Source organism: Kogia breviceps, chromosome 20 (genome assembly GCF_026419965.1).
Source record: "Kogia breviceps isolate mKogBre1 chromosome 20, mKogBre1 haplotype 1, whole genome shotgun sequence".
In the NCBI taxonomy this organism is placed as follows: domain Eukaryota; kingdom Metazoa; phylum Chordata; class Mammalia; order Artiodactyla; family Physeteridae; genus Kogia; species Kogia breviceps.
Window position 1 is genome coordinate 6,063,889 of NC_081329.1, and position 25,991 is coordinate 6,089,879.

General features: G+C 43.0%; 1 protein-coding gene across 4 annotated transcripts in view; it reads right to left on the reverse strand.

Annotated features, from left to right (window-relative positions):
* Nucleotides 1-3,191: 3,191 nt before the first annotated feature.
* Nucleotides 3,192-25,991, reverse strand: part of AGPAT5 (1-acylglycerol-3-phosphate O-acyltransferase 5) — a 60,032-nt gene continuing 37,232 nt past the window's right edge. For 2 of the 4 annotated variants that reach the window (XM_059049477.2, XM_059049476.2), the window contains 3 exons: nucleotides 12,234-12,395; nucleotides 5,911-6,034; nucleotides 3,192-3,535 (listed from right to left, as the gene is read on the reverse strand). In XM_059049477.2, the coding sequence (XP_058905460.1) occupies nucleotides 3,310-3,535; nucleotides 5,911-6,034; nucleotides 12,234-12,395 (512 nt within the window). In that variant the 3' untranslated portion in view covers nucleotides 3,192-3,309. Of the gene's footprint in view, nucleotides 3,536-4,287; nucleotides 6,035-12,233; nucleotides 12,396-25,991 lie in introns of all 4 variants that reach the window. The other 2 variants (XM_067022550.1, XM_067022551.1) reach the window with 2 other exon arrangements.

Consider the following 25,991-nt stretch of genomic DNA (forward strand, 5'->3'; position numbering starts at 1 on the left):
CTGAATATTTCCAAATATCACTTTGGCCAAGTACCGATTTTCAGTCTAATGCTTAGGTGTTAGGTTAAGTTAGTGTGTTTATAATTCCAGTTATTCTAAATGGTAGCATAATATTCCAAGTTAGCCTATCTTTAATCTAAAAATATGTGTAATTCATAATAAAAACGTGGCCCTACCCAAAAAAGAAAACCTACTTATAAGCAAAGATGACATCTGGAACAGGGGCCAAGGAAACCTCTTCCTCATCTGACACTTCAAGAACACATATGATTAGGGTTACAGTTTAATTTTACTATATAAATTTGCAATTGTACACACGAAATCCTACGATAGACATTTCTCTATCTTCTCAAATGGGAGTCTGATGTATATCTGGCAGTTACTTTGTGGCTATACTTGATGGGCAAATTTTATATATTTCTTTGTTTTAATGGTCAATTTATTCAGATCATTTTATTGACATGGACCTATTCAGTGAACGTTAAATATAAACTTAACGTTTATAATGTTATAAACGTTATAACGTTTATTCCTTAGGATATTACTAAGGAAACGATGAAGTTTACATCATCTGGATATAAAGGAGAACTGTATCACTCTAAATGAAAAAAAAAATCACACGGAAATGATACATATGAAAGAAATCACTGGTACGTGTGAGGTAAGGATTAGTCAGATTCACACTTGACTCACCAACCTGGCTAATTTTAGGCATCTGACATGTCTCAGTGAGGTATCCTAATTATTACAGAATTGTTAAGTAATTAATATTTGTCATACATCTTATAAAGTATATGGATGAGTTAACCAAATTAATATACTGCTTCACAATTTTGAAGATTTTTAATGTCTTAAAAAAACTTGCCCAGTACTTAAGAAAAATTATTATAGTTTTATATATTCAGAACACAAGGCCAGCCATGAAGCCTATTTTATGGAATAAGAGACTGTTGGTGAGTTTTGGGGTCACAAAATAGCACAGACATTAGAGACAGTGAAAGATTTTATTTTTTCTTTTACTTTCATCCAAACACACCCTTCTGCGAAAAACATAAAAGCATGCACGTTGACTGCATTCTTTTAAAGATAAACCAAGTACTAACTAAGCTGTAAATCAACAGTAACACAAACAAAAGCTTAAATGATATTATGTGAAAAGATTTACAGGTATACAGGGCTTTTAATTTCATAAAGTAATTCAAGTCATATCAATACATGTTAAAAAGAAGCTTCTAATTTTCCAAATATTTTGATACAAAAAAATTTTAAACAAATATCTTATAGACCTTTTGTGAGAAGAATATAAGGATAGTTACAAGAAACATGCTGTTCAAGTGATCTTATGCAGTTCACTTGGCCTTCTTCAAATCAGTTATAATCAACATGATTCCAATGGTATTGCTTCTTAAAATTTAAATTGAGAACATATCCATGACATTCAAAGTAAGTTACACAACTTACATTTATTGTGATCTAATTAGAAATAGTTTCTAAGTTTAGGACTGTTAAAAAGAGTATTTAACGAAGACACGGGATTGATCTAAATTGCACTTTACAGGGTAAGAGAAAATTGCAATTTGGCATGAGAACAAAAGTTTTACCTGCACCCCCATTCATAAGGAGGCCAACTGTATCCTGTGGGAATGTGTGTATCAACACATACACACATACTAACATACACAAACCAATTCCTACCACCCAGCTCTTCAGAGGGGTTACTTGAAATGGCTTTTACTCTGGTTCTGGAAAATCAGACCAAATTTCCCTTAATCTGTGCTTCCATTTTGTGTATCATGATTTAAATGGTGATAAAAATCCACTACTCGGAAGCAGAAGTGGTGACTTAAATGACCAGTAGGCGATCAAGCTTGAACTGTAACGCTAAACATAGAGCAGATCGCACTTTCAGAAAGGTCCTCTTCTAGGGAATTTATTGTTCCATGACTGCAAACTGTGCGATTTGGTTCCTGAAACAAAGCTCTTCTTTTCAGGGGATACAGATGAATTGTGTGGCCCCATTAATACCAATGAGAACGAAACACACTTACTCCCTCCTGAAGGATTAAGTCCGTACTTCGCTGGCTTGAGGAAGGTGATTTCCTGACATAAGACGAACACAAGATGCCTTTGCTGTGGATGGTGGGCTGCTCACGAGAGCTTAGATGGCTCAGCTCCGCATCGGGACCAACGCTGGCTGGCGACACAGCGCTTGCCCGTGAGCCCCTGTGCCAGCCCCGAGCGTGGGCACCCCTGCCGGTGATCCAAAGGACAAGAACTCGAATACAGTGGAAACTGACCATGACGACATAGAAAAATGATTTGGGGATTAAACAGTTTGCTAAACCCAAGAGTAACAGGCAAACAGCACACGCTAATATACCTAGTCAGGTGTTTGAGAGCTCCCACCACCTCAAATACCTACGGACTCAGGTCCAACAAAGGTTCACACTGATTATTTCGATATAAAAAATAACAGGAAATCTTAAGGTTTTCAAGTACTTATGGCACAAATGTCATGAAGTGCTAGGAGCTTAGCTTAAATCTCCCAAAAGCTGAGCAATTTAAAGTTCTGCTACAATGAATCAGGATCACAATTTCAACTTAAACTTAATTCTCGTATTTTTATACATTATTCTTTTGTATAGAGTACAGGGTGTGCAAATGAAGCTGTTTCCGTAAATATGAGAGATGCGAATCACTTTGGCGATACGAAGTGAAATCAGCTACCAACACAACACAATGGAAGGTCCTGGCCAACCAGAGCTCCCTCACCAGCATTCCTCAGCCTCTCCGCGTGTCCTTCTCCATATGCTCAGCTACCATTTCTTCCATCGACTTGGAGAAATTAAACACAAGGAAACATAGTACACAGCTGCAAGATACTAAATACTTCAGTGATAAGAGTTTGGACCAGTCAAGTTGTAAAAAATGGAAGATAACAAATACAGTGAAATATACTGCAAATTAATGTTCATGAATGCAGCTATCGGAATTACAAAACAGTAACGAAATATATAATCCTAACAGTCTTCTGAAGTTGACATTAGTTCACTGGAAATGCCAACTATAACATAAACTCTGTTTGTCTTTTCCCTTTCCAGCAGCTTCTGGACTAGAGTTGTAAAACCATGTATGTTTGCCCAAGACCAACTGCATGTTGGCTTTAGTCAGAAATTCTATTTCATCCAATGTTCAATCAACAAGGCTTTATTTACACTCCGTATTAAATTCAGGAACAATCGGATGTAATGTGCAGCCGCCAGCAATAAACAACGTAGCACATCCCACTGCTTGGAGACAGCTACGCATTTACGCTTTAATACTAACCCACAAGCAGCCAATCAAGGTTCCATAAATCCACGTTTTTACATATAGTTTCCTTCCAGCCTCGGTCATAAGCATACCAGCAGTCAAACCACTTAAGATCAAGAATGATGGTAAGGTCTTCTTGAGACTCAGTTTAGAATTAACACTTTCTCCGGGAAATTTGTTTCTTCTTTCTGGATCCAGTGACTCATAGAATTCTATAAGCAATCTATGGCCAGAAGGGAAAAAAAAGTGTTAACTTTCAGGTTTAGCCATTTCAATATTTTAATTCAACAAATATTTATTGGCTGCCTATTACATGCTGGAGAAGTTATATGTCCTTATGTGAAACACCCAGAGAGTTGGTTTAATTACAGTTTCTAGATATTAAAAAATCTTTAATATGCTCTATGATTAATGTTTATGAATTACATGTAATATGTAAAATCAGATGGTTTCAAGTAACTTTATGGGGATGTTTTTGTTTTTTAAACTTTAGATCTTTAAAACTTTACAGGGACCTGACACACACGTGGGCTTTTTCTCTGCCTTCCCCAGCCTTTACCCCTCCAAACACTCCGCCTCCTCGCAGCTCCTGTTCTACCAGAAGTCAGAGAAAAGATCAGCAGCTCTTATAAATGGAGAGTTAGCCCCCAACGCCCCTATTCGCATGGAATTACAAAAGCAGGTAAAAGAAGGAAAAATAGCACAGTTAATGCAGTTTCCTTATTTTAAAAATGTAAAGTTATAATAGCAGAATACACTCAACATAAAAATCTGAAACACAAAGTACAACAAGGGAAAGTCTTTCTGTTGCCTTACAACTCACATTCCCTAGAGAAAAGTCACTGTTTTAAAACATCCAGACTCATTCTAAATATACATATAAACACCTATAACACAAAATACATAGGATCTTAATCATATTGTTCAGGGTTTTTTTCTGATAACAGATTTTCATGTCAAACACATAAATCTTACTTTTAAAATTTCTTCCATATCCAAAGTGGGTGGCGCTGAGTAACTGGTTTAGCACATCGTCATGCACAATTGAGAGTCAATGAAATACAGAAATTTGTTTATAAACTTCATATAGTTTCATTTTCAACATAGCACATTTTTAATAGCTTTCACTTGTTAAAGTTAATCTAGGAGGGTTAATTAGGAAATATTTTACTGCCATACAACAAGGAGAGGAGAAACAATGGTAATTGCCTGAGCAGAAGCACTTTAGGAGACTAAAACACAGGTAAAATTTCTGAACATAAACAGAATTTTGGAAGTATTTTTTTTCTTGCGGCTGCATTGGGTCTTCGTAGCTGCGCGCGGGCTGTCTCTAGTTGCGGCGAGCGGGGGCTACTCTTCGTTGCGGTGCGCGGGCTTCTCATTGTGGTGGCTTCTCTTGTGGAGCACGGGCTCTAGGCTTATGGGCTTCAGGAGTTGTGGCTCATGGGATCTAGAGCACAAGCTCAGTAGTTGTGGCGCACGGGCTTAGTCGCTCCGTGGCACGTGAGATCTTCTCAGGACAGGGCTCGAACCCGTGTCCCCTGCATTAACAGGCGGATTCTTAACCACTGTGCCACCAGGGAAGCCCTGGAAGTATTTTCTAAAGCCTTTAAAAAAACCATACTTTTCAGTGTGGTCTTAATAAATTTAAATGGTGCATCCTATAACTCATAGATCCATTTTTTTCAGAAAGAAGAAAAAAAGTATAGATATTTAAAACACATCTTTCAAAAAACAAAAAGGATAAAATTTCCGCTGAAAACAAAACGAATAGTAAATAAATAATATATCGTGAAATTTTCATCCACGGAAATTCAATTTCTAGGTATTATATCTAAACCAAAGAACCCAGTTTTTGTCTCCTTGAAAAGAGAAGAAACTTCTAAAATTTCTACATTTAGAAAGCTGTGTAAATCACAGGGAGACTAACAGACTCACCCTCATCTGACCTCGAGCTCCGCCTTCCCCAGAGGCATCCAGAGGCCCCGCCTGGAACTTAACTCTCAGCAACTCTCAGCCAGGGGCCAACGCCGCACTAGCTCCCAAGTCGTGTTATTGATGGGAGAACCACAAGGCCAACCCCAGAAACGGGTTAGGCCCCCCAATACTCATAGCAATAGCAAACGGATACTTCTTTCGTGAAAATGTCACCTGCCCCTTCTTCTTCCAACAAATACACCGGCGTCAGTTCCACATACACGTGAGACACCATCCTCCACCCCACAGCCCGACTCTCTGCACACCGCCAGCCCTCGGCACGCACACACTCCCCTGGACCCGGGAGGGCGGGCCTGGGGTATCTCAACAGTGCAAAGCTTTCTGTGTGCCTCTCTCTTCTTTAAAAAATTCTACATCTTTAGACACAAATTATTGAAATGCAGTAAATAACAACGGACAGCCCCCATAACGAGATCTTTCACAGTGAGTTGTAACAGTCAAGTTTAAAACATGGACAGAGGAGGCATGGAATGACATCTGCCTCGAGTTTATAAAAGGCATTCTTAAGATAACGAAACTGTTCACGTTCTTCTCACGATGTTTACTACAGTGACTGTGCCGAGCCGCTGTTTCTGAAGGGCTAGAACTGTCGTTACTCACTTATCTTTTATTTCAAAACGTTCATGAAGCCATCTTTTCATGTATACTTGTTCTTCTGGGACATCTTTTTTGTCTATACGATCGATGTGAATATGAATTTTTGGACATTCTTTGCAGAGAAATTCTAACAAGAGACAAAAATATTTCATTTTTATTATTTTAGAATGCACAGTTACATAAAACGATGAAAATGAGCTTTAAAAAAGTTTAAAAACAATGAAGTACAGATTCTTTCTTTAGCCGAAAAAGAAGAAGAAGAAGAAAACAAAGATCATAAACTGGTGGTTTTGGGTTTCAAGTCGAAGTAGTATAATTTCCATGTCTTCCACAGTTACCTAGGTCATGCGTTAAATCAACCAAATGTGACTCTTCACGCAACAACCTGTAATAGATTCGACAGGCAGCCCAGGGTCAGGAGGCTGGCCTCTGCTAGAAGCACGGACCCGCCCTCTGAAGGGACCCCCCGACGCCAGCCACCGTCAGACCCACCAAGCCCCTTCACGGGGCCACCAGTCCCCGGCCCCAAGTCGCGTGTTTGTCACACGTCCCTGCTGCTCCCACTGGGCGGTGAGCCCCACAGGACAGCGATGGGTGTTGCTGGCAGCCCTGGGCGCACAGGGGCACTTAACCCCCCAGTCTTAGTGCTGAGCCGGCCCGGGCCCTCCCTCCACGACTCCACAGTCCTCCCCGCTCCTCTGTGACTTGCCAGTGCTTTCTACTCACTGGTGCTCCTTGCTTGCCTGATCCTTGCTGTATTTTAACATATTCTACCTGGTTCGGGAACCACATTTCTTTCCGTGGAATAGCTATGAGCCCTTCAATAACTACAGCTCCCCAAACATACTAATTTGAAAAAAGCAGATGGTCCTTTTTTCAGCCCACGTGGCACAAGGGATAAGGTCAAGATTTACTCCAAGATAAGACAGAACTTTGAGTCCGAAAATACCCTTTTCTGCAGGTGGCTTTCTGTGGAGACATGAGCACATTACCATACTTAAATTCCTGGAGAACAAGGAAATATTGCTACGAGATTTAAGAGGAGACTATGTTCCCTGGGTGGGTATGCAAGTAGGAGGCCGAGACCTTTTATCTCAAGCCTAAATGTGTCCAAAGCCGTGTTCTGAGAAGCGGTGTCTCGTGAGCTGCAGAGTTTGAGGAAGACTTTAAGCTGACCCTTGAAGCAGGTCCCGCCTCTGGGTCACACACACCTCTTTCTGCTAAGTGCCCTCGCTACAACTGCTCTGAGTAACATGCTGCATTTAGGTCATCAAACAGTCTCTCATTTTTTCTACACTTTTAGCCGTGAATTGGCTTTGATGATAAATGTGCAAAAACACTGCCACAGGGAAGGTTTTACTTTTTCCATATTTTTCTCTTAATTTTCCTCAAGTTCCATTTCCCTTTAAATCAAAGACCGGCTTAAGACGCGCCTTCAGGCGCAGAACCGGGCACGGGCGAAGGGCACAGCCGGTGAGTCAGGACGCCTGGGTTCCGATCCCGCCAGCCCTGTGCGTATCTGTCGGCCTCTCCGTGCCTGCTTCCACGTCCGTGCGAGGGAGGCGACAGCAGCGGCCCCTGCCTGCGAGGGTGGCATGAGCTACGTTATTACGAAGGGAAACAAGACGCAGCTGACCACGGAAAGCCACCTCCTCTGATTCCCCTTTGCGACGTGACGGCGCTGGGAGCGCGCGGGGCGGGACCCCGCACACGCGCGCGCTGCAGGTGGCTGACCAGAATCTGTCGGCTGCGCGTGGCTTCTCTCCTCACCCTCTTATTTCTATTCCTGACACATAAACACGCAGATGCCGACACCAGCTTTCCTACCTTCCCTTAATTATCTGCGACTGCCCCGTAACACTGCTGTTAATTAAGGGGTCACCCAACCGACACTGCATTTTTCCTCGCTAACTCCAAGCCCCGTGCACAGACGTACAGAGTCCGCAAGGAAACGAAACCGACTGCGCTTCCAGGGTCAGCAACGAATGCTTGTGAGCTCAAGTGCTTGGGACGTGTCAGCAAGGCTTCTAGTAAGATGCTGGCGTGAGAGAAGGGCCCTGAACTTCGCGTGGGTGCTTTTACGCTTTCCCACCTAAAAGGTACACGGCACGGTGGCATTTACACCACGCCCTCGTGCGCGTCACTTCGCTGGACCCTCGTGCGCGTCTGTAGGCAAGGACCGTTGTCTCCTCGTGGGGGTGAACGAGCCAAGGCCCGGCGTCGTCAGCGCTGAAAACAGGTGGGCCCGGCCCCTGTGGTCAGGCATCCAGATACAGACCAGACCGGCACCAGATCAACTCCCGGCGCATCCAGGAGGTTCTCCCACCAAAGATAAGAACTGAGGAACAAATACTTTCCTCAACGGTCAATAAAGCTTTTGTGTCTATATTAGTAAAAACCCTTTCAGTTGGGGCATATTTCATAGGGCATGAGCAAAAATTATCCATAACATTTAGGGAATGTAGGGAAAAGTACTCAAATTAAGGTGTAATTGTTTTCTAACTATAGCTTTTCCAGCAGGTCCCTAGAGTATATTGATACGCTAGGGCCAAAGAGGAAGTCTTCCAAGTAGCCACACACGTCACAAGGTCTCGTGTCTGGAGAGACCGCGTCCCGAGGAGCGCTGGCTGTGCCCGGCGAGGAAGGCAGCGCACAGAGGGCGGGGCCCAGGATGCCTGTGGGCGGAGCCCAGGATGCCTGTGGGCGGAGCCGTGCGCCTCTGCACGCTGGGCCCTCAGGTGGCGCCCATACTGCTTTTACTGTCCGCCTACAACCCCCCTCCCCCGTCCCTCTGAAAACAAAACAAAAACACAATATGACCTAAATCCAACAAAAGCTGGATACACTGTTGTATATTCATACCAATGAACACTACGTGGCCTTATAAAAAAATTACCTAAGTGTATATATATACTGACATGTAAAGATGTTCATGACACACTATTAAGGGAAAAAAAAGCAGGATATGAAGATATATATATATAAAATCTCATTAAAAAATACATAAAGGCACATACACGACGCCAACATACAGACATTAAAGAAAAGAAGACTTTGAGGGAAACATCTGAACTCTTATCTGGGGCTGCATCTGGACAGGTGAGTTTGTAGAGTTTTTTCCCTTCAGAGTTACCTGTAATTTTCCCTCTGAATACGTTTTCTTTTCGTATAAGAAAATATTAAGACAAAAAAGTTACCTGGCACCATATAAAACGCTTAAACAGAATATCAATTGTTGTCCTTTAGCTCACAATTTCTTCTGGTATACCACCCATTTTAAAAACAGGATTTATAAATCAATTACAACCAAACTGCCCTGTCTCACCTCTGCCCAATGGACGCTGTCCACGAAAGCGCTCAGACCCTGCTGAAAAGACCAGATGAACCACAAGAGGACGCCCGGATGGCCCTCAGCCATACCCACATTCTAATGAAACGGACCACGAAACGGCAAGGACACGGTTCTCTCCTTGCCGCCGCCCTCTCTGACACGAGGCCTCAGGAGACCCGCGCCGCAAGACGCCGGCCACCGTGAGGACCCCTGCAGGGTCACCAGCACGCAGCTTCCCCGCCGCTGCAGTGCGGCTGAGGCCATCCAGGTAAATCTGATGGAACCACGATCCTCCTATAGGGCTTTGAGAAACACTGGTCTATGGCATATCTATGAACAATCTAGCAACTTTATGGAAAACATTTTTTAATTGGGCTATAAAATATGAGTATTAAATAACAGCCCACTGTGTATGGAGATAACATTTAATACTTATTAAACTCAGTCACAAGGTACCTACAATATTCCAAGTTATGGAATTTTATACCTAACCTGACTTACATCATAATTTAAATTTAAAGCGAATCTTAATTTATACTAGACTAAGTAGAGCAGCATATCAATCAATTTATGTAATAATGAGAGTTTTTCAAGCTACAGGTCTCAACTCACAATCAAAATCAACACACAACAGATGTCATCTCTTACGTGCACAGGTACATTTGTAGAATAATGTCTCAGCAGTGGGAATGTAAATGCTTTTGTAAATTTGATAGACATTGTCTGGACAACTTCTGCAGAGGTTGTACTGTATTGCACTCCTTTCAGCAAAGTATGAAAGTCTCTGAGATACTTTAATCTCACCCGCAGGGCCGGTTTTCTAGCCTGTTAACGGGGACTTTTGCCCGTCTGATAGTAAAATAAATGGTATATCCCACTATACGTTTTAATTTGAATTTTTCTTATCATGAATGAGGTTGAACAATTCTTTTCTGTGAACTGTCTGTTCTTGCCCTTTACCCATTTTTCTACTGAGTTACTACTGATCATATCAATTTATAGGGACACTTTGTACCTTAAGGAAATCGGCCTTTGTCTCTACGACCCTCCACCTGTCTTTTGGTTTTACTCTGCTCTTGTCTTCCTTGTGGAAATATTTACTCTTGATTGAAATGACACATTTTGTTTTCCACGCGGCTTCTGAGTGTGACAGCTAGGAAGGCCAGCCTTTTCAGAAAGAGACTCTCCGCCACGAATACACAAAGCCGCCTCGGCTACGGTGCGGAGCAAGTGGAGCAGGGGGAGGAGGCACTGGGTCTGGAGCCCGGGAGACGCCGCCGAAAATGGTTTGCCTCCAAAGGCACTTCTGATCTACCTGGGAGGGGACAGAGTAACCACACGCCAAGTGCTAACCTTACGTGCACTTTGTGCCACGGGAGTGGGAGCAAGAGGAAGCTTTGTGAGCTAGCAAGCAGAGGAGCGAGGGAAGCCTTCATGGGGACAGACAAGGCTGCAGACCTGGGTGAGAGCAACGCAGGGGAAGGTGGCCCGGCCTACACATGGCCCTCGGTCAGAACCGCATGGAGGTGCAGGAGGGTTTCAGTGCCAGTGCGGAAACCGGTGCCACCCAGCGAGCAGCACAGAGGAGGAGGACGCGATGTGAAGGAGGAGCTTAGGGACCAGGACGCTGAGTCCCGGGACGCCAGCACTGACCCCGTGGGCACAGGCCAGCCCACGAGTTCCTAGGACTGGACGGTGACATGATAAGGCAGCATTTTAAAAAGGTTATTATGGGAATTAGACCTGGTTTTCATAAACAATAAAAATGTGTTTAATCTTACTTTTTGAACAACGTTTGATAAACGGATGGCGATACTGCTGAATAACTAAATGCACTGTCCTCAAATGCAGAACTGGGCGAATGACTTCTACCATGGTTAAAAAAGAGAAAAGAGTATTGTATGTTGCCTCTCCTGTAAGAGGGAGGGACAGTAAATTTGTACACACGATACACAAGAAAGGAAGAAAAGTGGTTACCCCTGCGGAGGGGAAGGAGGAGACCGGGTGGATGGGGACGGGGTGGAAACAGGCCGTTTCACTGTATACTTTATATACTTTTGATTTTTAAACTGTATGATGTATAATACGTGCCAAAGAATTACACTTAAAATAAAATGTAAAAAGCGTGAGCTTCCGGCGTTCCTCGGGGTTGAGGGCAGTCACGAGAGCGGTCGGTCGGTCTTGCTTTAGGGGCAGCTGCCCCAGGTCTGACCTCCTCCCGCCACCATCAGCTGTGCCACCTTTTAGTCCCTTCCTGCCTCAGCTCTCTGTGCTCTCTCCCATCCTCTGGGAGCGACCCTCTGCCCTGAACACGTTCTGAACAGCCGCCTTCAAGAGCTGCTACGGAGAGAAGCAGCCTGACGAGCAAGCTAGTCCCACGGCCGGCAGCTGCCAAGGCAAAGCGCGAGGCCCCCAGCAGCTGACACCGCGAGGAGGGGACGGCAGCCCCACGCGCTTCCTGTGTCCGCCCCACGCCGACAGCGATCACGAGTGTGACACACACCTCCTGCTCGCTTAACATTCTAGTTTCTTCTGGTTATTCTGACATAAACGATAGCTCAAAGGTCCCTAGTTCCTAGCGCGTGGTTGAAAAAAGGAAAAAGTCCCACGTAACTGTCAGTGATACTAGATCCCACCGATGTTATATGAAAAACGCATACGGAGATGGACACTCAGTGCTGCTGGGTTAGCACCTCCTGCCTCACTCCTTCCTTAGGTTTATGTAACGTTTCCGTTTCCGTGTGTCAACCTCGGGAGGAAAGAGGCCGAGTTAACGATCTGGGGCAAATTCAAGGACTAACAGGACAGCCAAGAAGCACCAAACTCAGCAGGACTAATGAAACTTCAACCGTCACAGATGAATAAAAGATACGTGAGAAATACAAGCATACACACTTGGAAACCATATCAACGGGCTGTAGTAGAATACACCTACCTTTTCAAAACAGAAACTCGACCTGGGTAAACACACGTGGCTCACTCACAGCCGACTTACCAGCCATGGACGGCGCTTGCCTCCGCTGCCCTCTATCATCCACAGTCCCCTCAAAAGCCACTGTAACGTCATAAACCGCATCTAAGTAATTCTTCATAGAGTCAAAAGCAACGTGAGTTGCCTTTATTCTTGGTGTCAGCACATGTTTTAATACTGGAAGGCCTAGAAAAGAAGTTGGAAGTTGATTCAGTGTGGCTATAAATTAGTTACAAAACACCTTGGAAATAGAACATAACATCTAAAGTGTTTTTAAGTTTCCACTAATAGACCAGTATATACTTTCGGTTAAATCTCATACCTATAGGACATTAAGAAAGTTTAGACAGCACTCTCACAGGACTTTCTCAATTTAAATCAGCTTTCATTTAATACACATTTATTAAACAGCTACCCTTTGATGTGGGAAACTCTGACAAGGGTCAACATCTGATCCTCATTTCCGGCAACAGAATAAAGGTGGTAGCACCTTGCCCAAGGTCACTCAAGGTTCAGGAACAATTCCCTAATTTCTGACTCCAAGTCCCTGATTCTTTCAGTTCTATTTCTACTCAAGTAGAGATGCGGTGGGATTACCTAAATGACCCCCACTGTGTACGATATTTGAACTGAGAGCTGATGTGGTCTATATAACATGAAATACTGGCCTGATACTCTTAGGGTAACCGAAGAATCTAGTTCCTCGGTAAACTTTTTAAAAAATCTGAACTCTAATTCACATACCATAAAATTCACCATTGTAAAGTGTACAATTCAGTGGTTTTTAGTTTATTCAAAGAGCTGTACAACCCTCGCCACCATCAAATCCCAGAGCATCTTCACCACTCCAAAGCCACCTTCCACCCACGGCAGACACAGCACACTGCCCTCCTCAGCACGCACCCCCCCCCCCAAATCTACCTTCCGTCTCTATGGTTTCCCGATTATGAACATTTCACGCGGATGAAATCACAGCGTGTGGACGTTTGCGTCTGGCACACACGTCAGTCCTTCCTTACTTTTTATGGCTGAGTAATGTTCCATTGTGTGGATATGCCACATTTGGTAAATCCACTGACTAGCTGACAGACGTGTGGGTTGTCACCCTCTGGCTATTATGAACAATGCAGCTATGAACATTCATGTACATTGCATATGAATGCTGCACATGAACAAGTCTTGGTATGAACATACGATTTCAATTCTCTTGAGTATATTATTTATATATATACACATACACATATACTTTTATTTTTTTAAATTTTTATTGGAGTATAGTTGATTCACAAATGTTGTGTTAGTTTCAGGGGTACAGCAAACTGAATCAGTTATATACCACACCTATACTTTCAAAAGCTTCTTTAAGTGAGAAAATATTGCAATTTATATAGAATAATCACACATACATACATACATAATGTACCTGTGCCTGCTAGTGCTAAGAATTTGTTCCTTTCCCCTTCCTATTTCCTACTGTCCCCCTTTTCCTAGATTAGAATATTTATTGACAATTTAACAGAAAAGTGTAGCTCTCCGAAGAAGTGACATGAAAATAGACTAGAAAAAAACTTGATTTGGATTTTCTATGGCTTCTCTCCAGGGAAAATTAGCTGCATAAGAAAGAACAGCTATAGTATGTTGGGATCTTCCTGCAGAAGAATTTTTAAAATGCAGAGTGGTGTGGGAAAGACAAAGATTCCCACAACCACATGTCTGACTTGAGTCCCTAGGGCAGAAACAGTTGAATTTATTCACAAACTTATAACAAAAATCTGAATAGTATACCAGGCTGGGAAACACTGGTTTGTCAATTAAATTAGTTAATACTTCCTTCTTTGCTATTGGAACTCACCCAGTTTTATTACGTCCATAGTTCTTCAGAATCACTCTGTGGTATTCAGTAAGAACAATTATTAGAATCTAAGTTAAGTCAGTAAGAAGATAAGACAGAAAAGTAATACTTCCCTAAAAGTGAGTTATAGTGAAGGTTTGGAAAAATCAACTTTGTGGCAGATGAATAAGAAATACCTATCGCTAGTATGTAGACAAAGTGAAGGCAAAGTCGTCTCACTGAGGAATGTACTAGGGGCCGCTGCACTATCTGCAAACCTTGGGTCATTATTATAAAACCAATTTCATACAGACTTCCCTGGTGGTGCAGTGGTTAAGAATCAGCCTGCCAATGCAGGGGACACGGGTTCGAGCCCTGGTCCGGGAAGATCACACATGCCGTGGAGCAACTAAGCCCGTGCGCCACAACTACTGGGCCTGCGCTCTAGAGCCTGCGAGCCACAACAACTGAGCCTGCGAGCCACAACTACTGAGGCTGTGTGCCACAACTACTGAAGCCCACGCGCCTAGAGCCTGTGCTCTGCAGCAAGAGAAGCCACCGCAGTGAGAAGCCCGCGCACCGCAACGAAGAGTAGCCCCCACTCGCCGCAGCTAGAGAAAATCTGCACATAGCAGCGAAGACCCAACGCGGCCAAAAATAAATAAATAAAAAATAAAACCAATTTCATAATAACACTATAGAGACCAATGAGAATTTCAATAGGGAGAGAGCCAAGTAACAGGCATTTATAATTAACTGCTCGAGCTTGAGCCCACCATACTGAGAACTGCCTCTGCCTCTATGGAACAGAAAACCCCTGAGCCCTAAACAGGAAAATGGTAGCTAATTAAGTTAATTCTTTCTGGTCAATATGTAGTCTGTTTTAGTATCTGCTGTGCCTTGTTTCCATCTCCAGATCTCCTGAACTTCTAGTTAGTACCAACCATATTCTACCTTACCTTTTGACCAAGTTTCTCCCTGAGGGCCATTATAGTGATGCTTGGTATAACTGAAATTTTGTTGTTAGTATTATATATTAGAAACATAAATAAATGATACTCATTGGACAGAAAATCTTTATTGATCCATGCAGGAGAGTCTACATTATATATATATATATATATAATATATACATACATGCACACACATATGTATTATCATCTCACTTTACTCCCACAAATTAAGTAAGCAAGGTTCAGAGAGATAAAATCATTTGCTCCAAGTCACACAGCTCACAAGCCTTTATAATGTCTGGTTCAGTACTCTCTTATTCAGTAATTATTAACAAGATACTACTCTTAAAACTATGTAGGTTAGAGTTAATGAGACAATAAAATAAATAGCTATAGTACATGGTAGAATGTCTTAAAAGAGATTACAAATATTCTCAGAATATAAAAATATTACTCACACTTAAAGATACTGCCACTCACTCATAACTTACTGGTAAAGGCTTCAGGAAAAACAGCACGTTGGAGCGAGGCCAGGATGGAGGCTAGTAGGGTAGAAAGTGGGGGAAAGCCCAGCGGATGAATGAAGGAAGAGAGGCAGGATCTGGAGGGTCTGTGGAGCACATGTCCAGAGCCAGTAAGGAGTTAAGACTGAAAAGTGCACCGGGCGACACTCCTGAAGGCTTTAGAACGATGGGCGGATGTACTTATGTTGGTCTGTGGGACTCCATGGATTTTATGCCAAAGGAGAAATAATATCTAGGTGCTAAGAAAAACGGTTTAGGTCTCAGAAATAGTTTAGGACATCAGGTTATAGGCAATGAGGTCCTGAATTAGGACTGAAGTAGTGCAACTGAAAAGAGAAAGTGTAGTCAAGTGATGTTCTAAAAACCAAATATACATCGATTCAGCAAAAATTAAATATGGGGCTTCCCTGGTGGCGCAGCGGTTGAGAGTCCGCCTGCCGATGCGGGGGACGTGGGTTCGTGCCCCGGTCCGGGAGGATCCCACGTGCCGCGGAGCGGCTGGGCCCGTGAGCCGTGGCCGCTGAGCCTGCGCGTCCGGAGCCTGTGCTCCGCAACGGGAGAGGCCACAAAAGTGAGAGGCCCGCGTACCGCAAAAAAAAAAAAAAAAAAAAAAATTAAATGTGGCAGTTAAAAATAAAAAAGGAGTGAAAAGTAAGCAGGCTTCTGCCCTAGAAAACACGGAGCAGGCTGTGCCGTCAGCAGGGAGAGACGGCCAGGAGGAAGCGCCGGGGGAGGGCGTGTCAGCGTGCGTGCCGCTCCCCATCGCGCAGAAAGGGCGCAAGTGGCGGAGCAGGAGGCAGCTAAACAAGGAAAACCCGAGTCAGGTTGGGGCGCTGAAGCCGAAGTCGGAGAGAACCCTCTAGAAGTAGCCGAAAATATGGTCTATAAAATGGCAGAAGTAAACACTTGGGAATCATCTGAATAGACATGACGACTGAAGTGACGGTAGTGACTGAGAATACTAAAGGGAGAGACGAAAAGGCGGGGTCATAAATAATGACTTTGTATATTACGTGCACGTTAACAAATGCGACAAGTGACCACAGTGACGTGACCCTCTGTTACGTCAGAGCTCACTGGGATTAGCTTCTGGAGGCCGGATGGAGTAAATGTGAGCGTGCACGGGGCCCACACTTCTTCAGCGCCAAAGAAAAGGAGAGAGACAACAGCAAAGCCTTAGGTGGGGTATGTGTGCACACACTCACACTCTCTCTCTCTCTCTCTCACACACACACACAATCCATCCTTGTGGGAAACAGGCTGTGCTTGTGAACTGGGGGAAGAGTGTGGAGGTAATGCGAGCAAAGGGAAAACTGCTGAAGCAGCAACGTTAAGACTGAAACAGAGATAAATATGATTGTACGATACAATCTTGCCCGAGAAACATAACTTCTTCAAGGCAGAGAAACCCTGAGATGTGAGGGGGAAAATCTGAAAAACAGAACAGATAGTCCAAAGGAGAAAAATAAAGAATCACTAAACACAGCGTAATTGGCTCAGCTGAGATTTGATGGTGCGGACTGGTCGCAGACGGCAATCAGCATGGATTTTTACCGCGTTCCCAGTTGCTGAGAAGGCAGAAAAAGCCAGGTTACTGACAGCTAAGAACTGTCGAAAGGCCAGGGCATGGGAAGTACAGGTGCGGGAGTAGAGAGCAGGGCCAGGAGGCACAGGAGAGCTCCCGAAGGCCTGGAGAGTCACAGCAGCGCCCGGGAAAGACAGGTCAGAAGGAAGCCAAAAAAGAAAAAGGTTCAGAGGAAGGAACAGCAAGGAAGAGGGAGAGGCAGAGCCAGCTACATAAACTGCAGGACCCAGCGCAATTGCAAGGCTATAAACGCAGAGCGTTAAACCATCACTGGATCCTGTGCCAGAGGACGGACTTTCACTGAGAGCCTACGAATACAACTACCGTTACGCCCACACTGATTTCAGCCTGTGAGACCCATTTCAGACTCCCAGCTGCCGGGACTGTAAGAGGACACATCTGTATTGTTTTAAGACACCAAGTCTGTGGCAACTTGTTACAGCACCACGGGAAACAAACATGTCGTCTTAGCGCCCAGCAGAAAGGTAAGTGTGTCTTTTCCACCAAACCCGGGCCAATACTGGGCAGTAACCGTCTTTTTTAATGTTTTCCCGGTTGGCCTTCAAAAGCGGGTTTCACAATGCTCATTTAATTTGTATTACTTTGATTATTAGGGAGGAAGGACATTTGTTCACTGGTGTGGATCATTCATATCTCTTAAATTTCCTATTCATGTCCTTTTCCCCATTATTTCATTTGTCTTTTTCTTACTAATTAGCAAGATCTCTTTCTATACTGTTTATTAATATGCCATATATTACAAATATGATTAGCCTGCCATTTGCCACTTAAATTTGTTTATATGATGTTCCAGATATAATAATAACTTCTACTGAGTGAAGTCTACCAAAAAAATCCTTCTGCTTTTATGTTTTGAAAAGACCCTTAAACCTATACAATAGGCAGTGTTCAAAGGATGAAAGCTGAATTCACAAATCCTGAAGAGTTTTAAAACTACAAAGATCTTGATCAATAATATAACGTGCTCAATAACATGAAAATTCTAGGTATCTGTTTTGCCATTATAGGTGTGTCACTAAAATTTCTGTCTTCTACTGCTAGAGTTCTAAAAGTTTATGTCTTATCATCCTGCTGGCTGCTGTGGTAAAAACCACTATGAGCTCACTTTAATAGCCGCAAGGGGAAGAGGAAGATACAGAAGATGCCAAATTTCCCAGCAACCACTGGAAGCCAATTTTCCTAGCAAAATATCGAAAACGCTTCTGAGGAAAATGAGTTCAAATGGAACACCTCACATAACTGAGAAAGGTTTAAATTCGGAAAGCAGTACCTGCATGTTTACAGGACCCAGATGGAAAGCCCCTTCCCTATTCCCCATGTCTGTTCCCTATAATGGGTAAGTAACTGCTATTACTTTTTTCTTTTTCTGAATGAAACAAGTATAAAATGAAAGTCTGCCAACGAATGTTAGACCCACATGTTCTGGATAAAACACCAGAATCTGACCCAACGAGCCCGCTGAGCACACAACTAGTCTTACTTGGACCGGTGGCTCTAAAGCTTTGCGGTACCTCGGGGTCGTGTGCAAGGCTGCGCCTCAGCCCCAGAGCTTCTGAGGCCGTGGGTCTGGGTGGATCCCGAGAGTCTGGATTTCACGCCAGTTTCTGGACAATGCCGATGTTGCTGGTTCCGGCACCAGCTGGAGAACCGCTGACTTGAGAGTTCAGACCAGGCTCGAGTGGATCAAGAATTCGCAACAGGGCAGCCGAAAGGACTGTGACAAGGCAGGAGGAGTAAACAGCAATAGTTACTCTGGTAGAAATGTTTAAGTAAATGGTATGGAAATGACCTCCAAGAGGCCAACCAAAGCTCTCAAAATCGCGGAACGTTTGCGACGTCCAAAGCCCTACAGGAACGTTGTGACAGGTGAGCAGGTCTCCCCGCCGAGTTCTTCCAGATCTACAAGCACTGCTCCCTGCTGCCGCCGCTCCCCTGAGACTGCGACCTGAGCAGGTGCCAGCGGCAGCCACGCTACAGCAAAAGGAAGCAAGAGGCCAAAGGATCGAGAAGTGAAATGCGTACGGCTGCGATTCCGACGGTGAAGGAGGATGGTGACTATCACTACAGGTGATAACTCGAAAGCTGTCTCAACTCCCTTCATTCACTCCTGTTCTTTTTCAAAACTGACTAGCGTGCAAGAACAAGACATTCTAAGACCGGGAATATAAGGTTCGAGCGTGGTTTTCCAATATGATTCTTTTCTGTTTGTATATCCCCGACCATCTATGATCTCTGACTCAACAGTAATCGAGATCCATGAGATTTACCGTGTGGCCTTTCTAGGAACAAGAGCATTCTACAAATCGCTGCAAAGATTAACAGACGCGTGACGAACACAAAACAGCAGTAACTGTTCAACAACGGGCCGAAAATGAACTTCCTCGGGAAGTCAGAAGAGGAAGAGGTCAGTGTGTGATAGGCTGTTGGATTTAAATTAAAATAATCTAATTGGTTACTTAACAAAATAAACAATTTAGAAACACAAAAAGATCATTCTTACCTGCCATGTTATTTTCTTTATATTTATTTAATACTGTTATACTGTACAGTACTCATATTTATACTATTTTATTTACATTTCTATGATACTATTATACCATATAATTCTATCTACATATTATGTTGAAGCTTTCCTTACTAACTGTTTTACCATAGTTTTCTGAAATGACAAGTTCTATGTTAGCATTTCTGAAAAAACAATTCTCTTTTCCCTAAATGTAGGGAATTGAGGGAATTGCCCAATTCCCCCAATTGAGCAGCCTTCAACATATACCTTGCTTAGTAGTTTCTTGAAGACTCTACCGATATTTCAGACTTCTCAAAATCGTAATTTTTGTCCTGGAGAGGTTGTAGTTAAACAAAATCTTGACTAATTTATTTGGAAATATGAGTGAGTCTTTTTTTAAAGGAATGACTAACATTTAGTTTCAAGTAAGAATGGTATTTAGAGATCATTAATCTGACCACCTTTGAAGTGGACAATTTTAAGAATTCATGACGCTCTAACACAGACATACCTTAAATAACAACTCTAATAATAAATGAACATATTTTGTGGCTAAGAGTTTTTTGAAGCAACATATACTTCTAGGAAATAGTGTTATCCAGGGGCTTGAAATATTTAGGGTTTATAAGACAGACAGACAGACACACCCACACCCACCACTCCTCCCTCTTAAACCAGCCATCAGCACCATCAATGGTATATGGTATAATGACTTAAACAAGTATCAAATTTTAAAAATCGAAATTAAAAAGGTTCGTTTTGGTTTGTTTTTCTATTTGTTTATTAAGTCAGATTCAAATCAAGGTGCACTTTAGGAGCAAAATTAATAATGTTTTGAAGCAAAACATATCACAGACTAACAAGTCCTACTAAGTTTCAATTTTCCTGAAGAAAAATTAGCTTAACAGCTGGAAAAACAAGTTCATTTGTTTTTATTTTCAAGCAATGTCATTTAGTTGTGACCTAAGAGGAAAGAAAACAGGAAACACTTTTTCTACCTATACTGTTCACAAATCAATTTCCTTTATGTGTGGTGGGAAATAACTACCTTTATAGTTACAAGAAAATGTATTTCTAATAGATAGCAAGTTTTCCCAGTTATAGAATTTAAAGAAAGAATACTTAGCAGTTAAAAATTATATCGGTGAAACAAATTATTCATTTTTCCCCCGTTTTGGTAACTTTGAGAAAGATCTACAACTCAAAGAAAAATGACAGACCAATAATGGTCAGTTATTGGTGACTGGGGTACTATTAGATTTAAAAAGCTATAGTATATATCATTATGCTATTTTAAGAATTACTTAAAAGTACTTGTTTTAGCATTACAAAATTAGTGTGGATTTTTAAAAATAAGTAACTTTTAGTAGCTATATATAAGCTATTAAATTTATAAGGTAATAATATTTATATAAGGTATTCATATAAGGTAGTCATCTTACATTGTTTTTAAAATGATAAATTAAGAAATATTAGTATTAAATGTAATTACATACAGAAAAATAATTTAAGGCCCTGTTATGGACTGAAGTGTCTGTCCCTGTCCCCACTCGACCCCTGCCCCACTAATTCATTTTGAAGCCCTAACCCCAAAGGGTCTTTAGGGAGGTAATTCAGGTTAAATGAGGTTATAAACGTGGGGCTCTAGTCCAACAGGACTGATGTCCTTATAAAAAGAGGAAGAGATGCCCGAGACCTCACTCTGTGAGCGAACCCAGAGAGGAAAGGTCACGTGAGGACACAGCAAGAAGGTGGCTGCCTACAAGCCAGGAAGAGAGGCCTCAAGAGAAACCAACCCTGCCGGCACCTTGATCTTGGACATCCAGCCTCCAGAACTGGGAGAAAATAAACGTCTGCTGTTTAAGCCACTCAGTCTGTGGTGGCTTGTTACCGCAGCCTGAGGTGACTAACACAGGCCCTAAAACCTGGACTGAAACGACAAATCTGCATAAACATAACACAGTAAATAAATCTATTTGCAAATAACCATTTGTCTTACCCAACTGAAAAAAGTACACCAATATTTAAGTAGGAATACACACATTCACACACACACACGTAAATTGTACAAAAGAAATCATTAGTCCTTCAAAGCCGAAACACACAATAATTATATGTTATTCTTCGCACAGACAATAATCTGGGATTATACTCATCCCATCATGCAAACTTATTATACCTCAACAATAACTAGTGATCTGACCAGTGACAAGATACAGTAAAATGTCCAGGGCTAATTCTGACTTGCTTAATTGTTTAAAGTTAATGAATTAGCCCATCACACATTATAAAAGGGTTGTGAGAGGCGAAGGTGTTGAACGCAGCGTACTAGCTTCGGGACATCTGATCGTGCAGGCCTTCCTGCCAGTAGCGGGAACGCCCCCAGGCTCTCACTCGGCCCCACGTCCCACACACGGGCTTCGAGACAGCAGAGCGCTCTCAGCGCTCCTGGGCCCGTGCCACCCTCTCCTGCTGAAAGGCAGCCTCCCCACGACCAACGCCTCTTCCAGCGAGACTCCTGACAGCCGCCCAGAGCCTCCTCTCCCAGGCAGCCTCACCGAACCCGCATCTGGAGCTGAGTTAACCTCAAGCGTGCTCTGCTCGCCCGCGTCTCCTCGCAGTCTAGCGCGATGTCACTATTTACGTAAGACTCTTACCCGAGCATCACTGAGGTCGGCAGCCTCTACCGCGGGCCTCCCCTGTATAGTCTCCCCTGGGGTGTGGGCTGGACCCAGTGAACTGTGTCTAACGAAGAGAACGTGGCAGAAGCGACGGGGCGTCACTCCGGAGGCGAGGTTCTGAGAAGGCCGTGCCTGCCTCGCTCACCCGCCCCCATATGCTCGCACTGTCCCCGCCCCTCCCTGATCCATCGCTCCAGCGGAGCAAGCTGTCCTGTTGTGAGGAGCTCTGGGAAGAGGCTCAATTGTCAAGAAACAGCCACAGAGGACCCGAGGCCTGTTGACAGCCGCGTGATGAGCGCGGGGGCAGCTCCTCCCCAGGGGAGCCAGGATGTGACCACGGCCCCGGCGGACACCTTGACTGCAGCCTCAGACCGACCCCGAGCATGAAGCCACCAGCTGAACACATCGGACCCACAGAGACCGTGAGACAGTAAATGTTTGTCATTTTAAGCCATTAAGGTATGGAATAATATGTTACACCTCAATAGATATCAAATACAATCACGTTTGATCTCTCCTATTAAATTATAAACTCCTAGAAGACGTTATGGCTAGTTGTACCACCTTAGCAGAGTGTGTTACATATTAGAAATCAACAATGAAATCGGCACAGCCTGTGAGGACTTCAAGCATTCTAGGTCAACTTCTCCAGAGTTCAGCTCTCTGTTCAACTCATTGAAAACACGTGTTCCAAGATGTAGTTGATTATTTAATGACAACAAAATGCATCAGATTTTACAAGACACATGAAAAGTAAGAGGAAAAATATTCCCCAATATTAAGTTTATTGTTTCCCTTTCATCTCATCTAACATAAAATTGTAATTCCTCAACAGAATTAAAGTGGGTATAAGAGGTGACACACAAGTGTAACTGACAAGTTATATAGTTTATGGCCTTCATAACTCAAGTTTTTATGAAGAGTCTCAAACTAATTCATCTATAAACTATTTTAAGCTTCAAAGAGCAAAATATATATTTTGTTAAAGTCAGGGCTCAGCCATCTAGAATCATTAGAGAAGGAATAATTCAGGAGAGCCGCAATTTTCTGAAACCACAAAAATTTACTTCATGAAAACCCCAAATTTTGTGTAACCATTTTAGATCATTGTTTTCTTATACAAATCTAGAAAACAGTTCCTTAAACAAAATAAGACATTTTTACAATAGCACTTTTCTGAGACTAATACACGAATGTGAACTATAACTCCCTAAGGAAAGGATATAAAATGCAACATTTTCTAAACCCGTTTGGACATGAAACCTGTTTTTCCCCAAAAATATCTTATGGGCTTAGTTACAGAACATGCTTTTAGAAAAATGGAATTAACACTGTGACTTCTTAAATAAAACATAATGAACTAATTAAAAAGAATACTGTTCAACGACTTCCATTCAACTCTGTGGTGACGTCCAGACCACTAAGCCTAAAGTTCGCCGCCTTCGTGACTGACACTCACGCCAACTTGACGCACTGAACTCACACAGCTCTCCTTCACTCATCTTTTGCTTGAAGACATCAAACTCTTTGCTCGTAAGTCCATGTCTTTGCTGTTATTTCTTATACCTAGAATTCCCTCCCTTCCCCATACGGTCGGCCCTAATTCTACATTCCGACGTCACCTCCTCTTGGCAGTCAGCCAGACACCCTGCGCGTCGCTGGTTCTCTTTGCCTTCGACTCCCTGTACCTCTCACATCTTATCTCTTTGTACATCATATACGTGTGTTCTTATCTATCCACTATTGGATAAGGACTCATATCTGCTTTGTAATAAATGTTTCTTAAAGGAATGTGGTTACAAGACATAAGCCTTGCTTGCCTTTTACATAATAGCTCCAAATGGTAATGATTTGAGTTCTTACGTCAATTTTATTAGCCCTTCTGTTTTATCCCTCAGGATCGGCTATCAATTTTTTGCCATTATTAATAGATTTAGCTGTGGTGGTACCTCTCCTCCACTTTCTAAGTTAGCAGTAATGACTTAGTAAATATATATTACATGCCAGGCTTTCTATAAACATTATGTCACTGAATCTCACAAAAGCCCTGTGAAGGAGATATTATGATTCCTGATTTACAAATGAGGAAACAGACCAAAAGAAATAAAGTAACCTGTCTGAGGCGATATGAGTTAATATATGCTTGGGAATGCAGCCCAAAGCTAGCGGTAATGTTCATCTAAGACTACATACCAGCTCAAGAGGGATACTTGTGTATACTCCGTAAGACAAAAGCTGAAGGAAGCTTGAAGAGAGAGGCCCGGCTGGCACAGCGTGTGAGTGGAAAGGTAAATACTGCACTCGACACGCCAAGTTTGGGACACGCCTTTGAGTCAGTCAGGCGGAGCTCTCTGCGGGGCAGCTGTGAATACAGGTCTTGAGCCAGGCAGAGAGGTGTGGGTGGGAGAAAGCTTTTTGGGAGTCATCAGCAGTGAAATAAATGGTGGCGACAGCTCTGGGTTTAGATGAAGGCCACCATGAAAAACATAGCAAGTGAAATAAATGAAAAAGGCCAAAGTCAGACACCAGAAATCACACATGAAACGGGAAAGAATGACGCAGAAGAGGAGGCTAGAAAGGAGACGAAGCGCCAGAAGGGTGGGTGGGAAATGGAGACCAGCCAGATGGAAGTCTAGGGGGAGAACTCCATCTCAGATCAGGATGCGTTGACTCAGACCCGCCAGAATTAAACATGCACTTGCTCTGATGCACCAGCCACGTTTCGAACGCTCACTACCACATGGGTCAGGGCAGACACAGAACAGCACCACCCTTGCAGCAGGCTCTCATAACCGCAGAGGCCCTGGCAGAGCGCTGCAACAAGGCATCTGCTCAGGTAGCGCTGCTGATCACATGCTAATCCACGGTCAATCTTCAGAGGCACCTCTGAGAACACAGCCCATTTGGTTAAACTGTATAGCTTATTGGTGGATCAGTTATCCAATTTTCTAAAATGTGATGTTAAGAACTTTCTCATTATTGGGGACATTAACAGCTTTCAGGGACTGTGAACGAGCGTGCGCCGTACTCTCCCATAGGGACCTCACGTATCTTCTGCTTCAATTCTTACACAGACTGAGGCACACCCCTCGGTATCCACAGGGGATTGCTTCTCAGACCACCCCCAATCCCAGCTCTACCCCTTGGATACCAAAATCCACACATGCTCAAGTCCCTTATATAAGATGGCCTAGTATTTGCATATAACCTACGCATATCCTCCTGTATGCTTTAAATCAACTCTAGATTTCTTATAATAACTGATACAACACAAATGCTATGTAAATAGCTGTAAGTGCAATGTAAATGCTATGTAAATTTTAGTTGCCAGCATGGCAATTTCAAGTTTTGCTTTTTGGAACTTCCTGAAAAAAATTTATTTTAAATATTTTCCGTGTGTGGTTGATTGAATCCATGGATGCAGAATCCACAGATCTTTTTTAAGAGATGATCAAACTGATGCGCAGTGACACCAGGCAGCTTGCAACCATACCGCTAATAAATGTCAGAACTTGGATTCCAATCTAGGCCTGGCGACCTACAAAACAGAAACTCTGTCCGTCACACAGAACCCGTACTGCAGGAAAAGGTCCCATCTCAATAATCACGTGCCCAGATGGATTTTGCCTAAATCCCCGGTACCAAAATATGTACAGTAGGAAGCACCTGAATTTAATCTCT